Below are 8,882 nucleotides of genomic sequence, written 5' to 3'. Positions count from 1 at the left end.
TGTATATAACATAGGGTTCTTGGATGAATAGAAGGTTCAAAAGCACTTATTTGAAGCACTTTAAATATCTTTACTGCCACTTTTGATCAACTTAACCGGTCCTCGCTAAAACGGATGGACTTATTGCACTTATATTCTACTTCAAAACACTTCTGCTGCTATTGAGGTGGGATACGGGTAAGGTCAGGGACAAATCGTACCAAATTATTCATTTAAATGTAAGCACACAGTAGTAGTTAAGGCCACCTATAATATAAGGCGGCAACAATAAATCTATTTCTTTAACTAACTGGACTCAATGAATCGTTATTCATAAAGCACACTAAATGGGAGTCAAAGTGATGATCAAAATAAAGTTTCAACACGCGTCATCAATGACAGGTGGTTTGCTAACAGTCATTCACATCGTCCTGTCCGTCACATCATAAGCATCCCGGCTTAAATAAGCGTCCCAGCACCATGAGAATCAACCATATGGTGGAGCTAACAATGCTGGATTAGCATCAACCGTCCAATCAATACAGTCTGACTGCTTTTCAACAAGACTTCATGTCAATAGCTCAACTGATAAAACAGAGAAAATGCATGAGTCGGACAAAACATAGTTTGTTGAAAGTATTTAAACAGGCGTTCTGTGCATACACCCTCATGGCATCAAATTAAAGACAATTAGAGATGATTCCGTACAACAAGAGAGGGTTTTTGTAGGAAAGAACGAACAAAGTACTCTTAGAAATCCCTTGCATCTGATAATGGCTTCAAGGCTGGCCAGGGAATTCAGCCAGGTTGTTTTGATTAGCGCTGTTTAGTGCATTATAGGAGAATAAACAGGACTAGCCGCGTATTGTTAGGAGGGACAGATGCTTTTAATTAAGCTGGATATGTCTTGTGAGCCGTGGAGTAATTTCTTGCGCAGGAAAGTAGGTAATGGCCGTTTCTGAGAAAGCCAGAGCCATCTCGCCGTCTCCGTCGGTGTGGCGGAGCGGACGCTTCCCGCAGAAACACGGACATCTGCTGTCTGCCGCGGAGGGGTGAGGAGGCCGCGGCTTCGTTAGCCATAGCGCAGGCTAATTGTGCTGCGATGGAGACAGGGAGGGGTGTTTGGGTGACGCAGGCAGACCATCGCATTCCCACAGAACAGTCAAAGAAAGAAGAATCAGTTCACGATAGCTTACACCGTCCATATAACATGGGTCACTGTGACTTTTATTACTTACTACTAATGTAATTAACAATCTGGGAAAAGTAGATTATTTGTTTAAAAAAGAAGTAAAAAAGTATGTACATTTTTTTTTATTATTTTATTACATTATTTTCTTAAATTTAAAATGCTTCATGCATTAACATTATTTAATTTTCTGTTTTCGTTTCGTCTTTAAATAAGCACGCACACCACACAAGTATACCAGAATTTACACAGTAACAGAAACCATTGTGTACTAATAAACTAATAAAATATCTACTGATTACTAATGAAATTAACAATAAAAAATTATTTGTATTTACCCACTGGACTTTAAAGCAATTAATGGATGAATTATATTATTATAATTAATTTAAAAAATGTAAATTATTTGAAAAAATTATGTGTTAAATTATTTTCAACGCTTCATGAATTTCCACACACACCAAGAGTGATGCTAACAATTTACATAATTATTAAGAAACTAGAAACCACTGTGTAGTGTATTTATCAGCTATGAATTACTACAAATTTCTAATAACTGTAAAAACTTTTTTCATACATATACATTTTAAATATGTAAAAACTAAATAATAAAATTCATGATCAATATTTTAACGAACAGTTCTAAATCTTTCATGCGTTTTCTGTTATTCATTATGTTTTTTACCCAAAAACAAAAAACGTTTAAGTCTTGCTTTAGGGTTTGGCCTAGGGTCAGTAACGTTATCCGTAGTTCTCGTTAGTCTTCCTCTGGTCACCAAACAGAGATTCCCTTCCAAAACACGAATGCAAAAGTTTCAAGAAAGTAAAATCTGGCAGGCCTGGGACTGAGAGCGAGCCCCGTCGGTGTCTGCGTTTCTTCCTGGAAGCTCCTGCTTCACCCAAACATGCAGAAGAATTCCTCCTCGTCTGTAATTTAAATTCATTCCCAGCATTTTCTGCAGGAATTCTTTGTTGTCCCTGCCCCCCGTTAAACGCACACAAGCACACATCCCTCCCTCCGACGACTTTTATGTTCCCATTATTTGGCTTCCTCATACCAGCAAGAAACCCCTCGGCTTGGCTCTCGCGAAACCATCTGCACGACGACATCCAAGTCAAGCATGTGCTGCTAATGTTCCGAACGCAAGGGCTTGTTCTGAAACATCTTTCTGAATGAGTACGCGAAAACATCCAGGCGCTGGAATTACAAACCCCACTTGAAGCCAGTGTCTTAAAGAGCGGTTGCAGTGGTTTGGCATTTCTATTTCCATCAGTGTCACTGCTAATGACCGCTAACGCAAGCCAGACTGCGACACGTCTCGAGATGCATGTCTTCGCAGAAATGCAAATACGGAAATGTGTTATAAAGCCATGTAGGTTACTATTAGAAGAGATTCTCTGAAGTATATAAATAGCATCAGGATTCAAGAAACAAAAGCATGACGGCAAACACAGACAACTAATGTAGCGCTGGCAAGTCAACACTTACGTGTTTGAGTTTTAGTTTGAGAATAGATTTGTTTTCTTTACATAAAAGCTCTGCAGTCATCCGGAAGCGTATTTTTTGCTATTGCCTTTGACCTACGTTAGCACAGGTCATCGAATCAAGGGTTGCAAGAAACCTAGATTTGGCCTTAAAGCTTAATGAGGATATTCGCATACATTAAGAATAATTTATGCAAAACCAGAGCACATTAAATGCTGTTAATGTTAGCTCAGCATAGCAACACAGCTTCTTAGAGAGGTCCAATGCCTTTGGCTATTTGGCTAATTAAATTTCACTCTATTCATGTATTGATTTGATAAATAATATCAGGGTTAAGAGATTATTAAACCTAGGCCATTAAAAGAAGCATCTGTCATCTTACTCACCCTACAGACATTTGAGCTTCTTTCTTCTGCTAAACACAAAAGAAGATATTCTGAAGAATGTTGGTTACCAAACGTTTGACGGGAAGCCATTATTTATTTTTTTACATACTACGGATGTCAGTGAACTCTACAAAATATCTTCTTTTGAGTTCAACAGTTGAAAGAAATCCACACAGGTTTAAAACAACTTGAGACAAACTATTTCCTTTAAGAGCGAGGACTGATTTAATTGCACACACGTTAGTGAAAATTTCTATTAAAACAAAACCCTGAGGTTTTGAAGAATATTTTAACTGGTTTTGTTCATGCACTGAAAGTCACGGGGGGAGCAAACCAACATTGGATACCATTGACTTTTAATGTATGAGAAGAAAAAAATCTTGTGCATTTTTCCACAGAAGAAAGAAATGAAGTTTAGAACAACACGAAGGTAAGTAAAAACATCTCGTTTTCATCTTATCCCAGTCAGCAAGCATTTTTGCGGCAAATTTTGCATTGGACAAACTATAATCTGTAAAGAACTTAATATGAAGACAAATAATGTAATTATTAAACAGAGCAGAGCTGTATCAGAATGTGGGTCTCGAGTTCATCTTTGTATGTTTTTAATTATATCAGTTGCCATTTTCAGATTTGGCTTGCTGCCTGTATAAACAAGCACGATGCATCCTCAGGACAAAGCATCTTAAAGAGATGCAATGTTTTTCCAGCTCTTCCGTGTAGGCATGTCATCACGGGACACTCGAAGTGTGTGTGTTTGCGTGTGTGTTGATCAGGGTGTGTGTCTTTCGGCGTCCGCATTTCACACAGATCAACACCTTTCAGGTACAAGAGGAAGTTCTGCCACCAACACCTACAGTCGACCATCAAAGCAGGTCCATCAAAGTTGCTGTGTCTCAACTTACAACCTTGTGCAGGAAAAGAATCCGAGTAAGTGGAGGCGGTTATACAGCCAACTGTGGGCGCGCGGCAAAGCCGCACATCTGGTCCAACAGGTTCTGAGGGAGAAGCTCACACTTGCTCTACTGTCAGTTCAGTTGCATGAGTCAGTCACTCAACGGAGACAGACACGCACACTTGCTCACACACACCTGCGATTTCATTGCATACGAGAAATTGGGAGCGTTTGCTGTGAGAACGAGACAAGATAGGGGTTAGTTTTGATAAGGAGATGCGATAGTTGCATCTGTATAGCGCGGTATCAGCCATCTGAATCTCGAGGATTAAACAGAGTGAGATGTACAGGCTAACTTTACAAACAAAAAGGGCGATGAATAAACCGGTTCGCAACCAGCCACATGGTGCGTTCATAACAAAGCGGCACTGTAAATAAAACAGAAAAGCATCAGGTCGATATTCTCTCATGGCTTTGTTTATCTCCTCTCAACAGCCCCGTCACTTCATTCGAAACCACACAGTAGAGCATTTAAATATGAAAAGAGCGATGCGGAAATTTCACACACATTGACTGTTGTCCTGTCACGCCAATTTGCGAGATAAGCGTGGCTATGAAAAGAGGGGAACTGTCCGTTTCGAGCAAATGAGTAACGCAAACATTCGAAGAGCAATCCAGGTATAAGACAGATGTTCAGCTCGCTCTTCTTTTCCGAGGAAAAGAAGCCTTCGTTTGACCTGCTTTGTGCAATGACGACCACTACTCTTCTTTCTGTGAGCATTGCTGACATTTATTTTAAAAAGGAATCTTTATACACATGAGTTGGCCGTGTTCGACATGCCTCGCTGGCAGGGCATGTGTGTAGTGAAGTGTACAACTCGGCGTCATAAACGGGGAGTCTTGGAAGACGCAAATCAAGAGTGTTGAGTTTTTATTCCTACAGCTTTAAACCAATATTACACATTTCTATAAAGAATATCGACCCCGTAGCCTAACCACTATATGATAAAAAAAAACAAACCCCTTTATAAAAGCTTAACACATCTTTTTTTTAAAAAGTGGAACCAAACACCATAATTGTACCAATATTTACAAATCCCATTAAATTACAACATAAATTAGAAAATATTTACATTTGGGGAAAGACAAATGGAACATTTAACTTCTAGTCTGACGTAAAAGGCATCAAAAAGATGAACAACAAGGTTGTACGCTCATACGAATCCAAACATGCACACACACCCATCCGTATGATACTTGATTTGATCACGGCAACTTAATTAAAAAGGTCCTTTAATTGTTCTCAGTGGAAATTTAAGCCAAATACATCTTGAGCGTTTCTCGTTTAGAGGAATCCACTGATCAGCACAAAGGGTCGTTTGGAAATCATGTACACCCATGCGCACAAAACAGTCACTCATGCCAACAACACTCCCACAAAGAACAGAAAAACAATAACACTGCGTCCAATGAAGTCAAGCATAGAACAAGTTATAATGTCTCATACATGGTCACATCCTTGGTCCATTGGGAGGTCAGCACCAAGGAGGAGGACACAGAGAAACCAAACTTCCTCCTCCCAGATTGGTAGCGAAAAGAAAACAGTTTAAATCCACGTCAACTCTTGAAATGGTGTCTTTGGGAAACTCAACAACTTCCTCTTTGCAGTTCCCCTCTGATAGATAACTTCCTGATGACTCGTCGCTCGATAAAGAACTGTCTCGACTGAGGCTAAGCTTTGAAATGTGTTTGTGGAGGAGAAAGTGCTGGAAGACCAAGACGCGAACCAGGAGGGCTTCGGGTTTAAGCTTAATCTTGATGTGGGAGAACAAAGCAGAACGGAAACTACGACGAAGAGGAGGAGTCAGGTCTGGAAAAACGTCACTCCGCTACAAAAGCGGCTGTTGCGTTCAAACGGTCCGATCGAGTTCGACCTCAGCCTCACTTTCTGTGCTTGTCCATCTTGTCTACTTTGTTGGAGCCGTCGGAAGAGGCCTGCGAGGAGTCTCCGGTCGAACTCACGTACATTTTGTCCACCTGCTTGAGCGCCTCGTTGAGGTAGTTTTGCAGCGAGGTCATAGCCGCGCAGATGGCCGGAGAGCCGAAGCCGTGGGTGATGAGGCTGAAGTGAGTCAGGCAGCTCTGAATCCCTGGCTCGAGAATGGGAGCCGGCCTAGAGTTTCCCAGAGGAGATCTGTCCTGAGTCAGCAAGTCGGTGAACTCCTTACAGATTTGCCTGAAAGATTAGATGACCAGTTAAAGTATTAAACCATAAAGCAGAGATTTCAGAAGCCTGTTCTGCTCAGGTGGAGACACCCTCGGAAAAGCAGGGGGACTCGTTTCCAGACTGATGACTGCTAAATGGCTCCATCAAAATGGGCTTGGCCCTCCCTAACCTTAATGGGATTGGGATTTATGTGAAATGGGATGGTTACTCACTTGGCTGCCAAGAGCATGGTTTTGCGAGAGTTGATCTCATTGCGCTCCACGTGCGGTCGGCCGAGGTACTCTGCGATGGCCTTGGCGGGAAACTCCGTCTCACAGACGTACCCAAAATCTCTCGCCAGGTGTACGGCCTCACCTGCAGACAGGATCAGATGAGAACCAGGTGACTCAAGCAGCATATGACTGCACCGCAAATATGAGTCAACATCAGTTCCATCGGCTTGGAAATGACTCAAAATGGCATCACGTAAAGAATCGTTTCCTCTCTAAGCTGAGATGGGTTCAGATGAATAGACTCTCTTTTGCGGACGGCAGTGGTCACACTGCATGTCTTTAATGAGCCTTTGTAGCTAAAGGCGTCTAACGGTCCCCTAGACCCAACAGGCTCTTATTGATAGACTAGCACATTATTCACAGTCGACGTCTTTAAGGTCAGTTTCTCCTCTTGGCTAGCGAACATGTGATAACAAGCCCTAATTCAGCTTTGAAGGTCTGTAAATAACTACGCCTTCTAGTCATGTTCTTGCTTCAGACCCATGCTCCCATTAGTGGTGAGAATGGTGACATTAAAAGAGAATTCTAAAAGTATTCTGCATCGCTCCTGGTGCTAGTTAACTCGTGATCTTTGCGCTAATGTCTCCGTGACTCATTGGTTAGCTATACTGATGCGAAAAGGTGAACATGAAATGTCATGAAATTACAGATTGCCAATATTGTACACGAGTAGAGCTACCGTAGATAACCTTTGCATGTGATCGCGACATCATTTGGCTTTTGACTAGTTCTCGAGATGTTCCGCTGGAATTTAGACGCAAGACTTTGACAGTACAAATAGTTGCCTGGTAACAAATTCGCTACATTCAAACCTCATAAAAATCAAGCCAAAGCTATTGTTTTAGCATTTAGCACATTCCGTGTTATCGCGGTTCATTTAAACCAATTTAATGCAACAGTCATACACTAAGTGGTTTTCTAAGTTAAATCTTTCAGGCATCTACCATTGACTTCACTGCAAATGGGGGGGGGGGAGTTTTCATTCTAGAATTTCATGATAACCTCGACAGATTTTGTCGCTGTAAAAGCAAAAATTCGCTTAGCATTTATGCTAAAACTAGTTTTACAATAACAATAGTGGAAAGATAATTGGCATAAGGTGCTTACCTTCCACCAGAGCAGTTAGTAAGGTGACGTTAGCGGCCTTTCTGCGACCCGCGGGCAAATTCAGTCCAATTTTATCCAGTTTTTCCCTCAAGGATCGGCCGCCGTTCTTTGACTTTGCCCTTTATAATAAAATTAACAATGAGTGTCATTAGTGACCTTTTGCTAAACCTGCCAATACTAGGTAAGCAATGCTTGCCATGAGTCACATCGTCAGACAAGCTATAGTACGTTTCCTAGAAAAAACATTTTCCAAAGATCTTCCAAATTTAGCATGAGCACATTTTCAGGAAATTACACTTTTTACTGAAACCTCTAGTTAATTCCAACAACATGTTCTGATCAATCGCCGGTAACCTGGAGAGCATAGCTTAGCGGAGGCTTAATTGTTGCAGGTGAAACACATGGATTTTATTTGTTTTGTTTGTGTTATACGACTTAGAGGCCAATATGGAAAGAGGTTTAGGGCCCAGATTCACATGGATAAACAGGCTCATGAAATAAAATGATGTCACAGCTCAAGTGTTTGAAATGTATCGCAACAAAAACGCATACAAGAGCAGACAAAAACCCCGCTTGCTGTTTGGGCCTCTGTGATATGCATGACTAGAGTTGTGGCCTGGCATCACCCTTCACATGTGGGGTAAGGGATTGTTAGCAGGAGGCATGAGTAAGTGCCCCCTTTTTCCGTCCGACACCTCCCCCTCTCAGCGCTTGTGCTATATGACCTACTTAACGAATATCAGTGTGTTTGCGTCAGACACATGGGAACAGAAAAATATTCCCAGTAATAAGGGGCAATGAGATTAGACTGTGTTCGATGACATCACCCCCCCTAAACAATGCACATGTTGGCATATGGGTCAAAGGGTCGAACTAATATCAGCATCCTCTCATCAATTCGCACGCAAATGGAGCTCGATGCAACCGATCATGAACCTGCATAGCTGATTGCTAAATGAATCTCACATGAACATTAACCAAAAACATTCATTTTAAACCAAAATTAAAAGTAAAAATTTTTTGCTGAAACAAAAAGAAGCTGTTCAACACCACGCAGATTTTTTTTTTGCATTGTGCCAAAATTTCCAGTGAATACTTTTGATATACTTAGTATTTTTTCCATTCTCATTATTTTCAAACGAGATTGTTATTCGTTATTTTTCTTGCACGGACGATTTTTTCAGCGCTCTGCAGTAAAACGACAAATAAATAAAAATCAAGATAACTTAAAAGTAACATTTAGACTATTGTATATAATTATTTTTACATTACGATAATGAAAATTTGTGGTGAAAATGTGTGTAACTTTTGAACATTATGTCACAGTAGTATTTTTATATG

The 8,882-nt window shown here is 40.8% G+C and overlaps 1 protein-coding gene across 1 annotated transcript in view; it reads right to left on the bottom strand.

Annotated features, from left to right (window-relative positions):
• Positions 1–4,703: 4,703 nt before the first annotated feature.
• The window catches only part of LOC122330205 (transcription factor AP-2-alpha-like), an 11,633-nt gene continuing 7,454 nt past the window's right edge, over positions 4,704–8,882 (bottom strand). Inside the window, exons 5-7 of the mRNA XM_043227067.1 lie at positions 7,542–7,660; positions 6,375–6,516; positions 4,704–6,171 (exon numbers count right to left, since the gene is read on the bottom strand). Of these exons, the coding sequence (XP_043083002.1) occupies positions 5,877–6,171; positions 6,375–6,516; positions 7,542–7,660 (556 nt within the window). The 3' untranslated portion in view covers positions 4,704–5,876. The remainder of the gene's footprint in view (positions 6,172–6,374; positions 6,517–7,541; positions 7,661–8,882) is intronic.

This window comes from Puntigrus tetrazona, chromosome 24 (assembly GCF_018831695.1).
Source record: "Puntigrus tetrazona isolate hp1 chromosome 24, ASM1883169v1, whole genome shotgun sequence".
Classification (NCBI taxonomy): Eukaryota; Metazoa; Chordata; class Actinopteri; order Cypriniformes; family Cyprinidae; genus Puntigrus; species Puntigrus tetrazona.
Note: the sequence above shows the minus strand (reverse complement) of the source record. Positions and strands in the feature narration are given on the sequence as shown.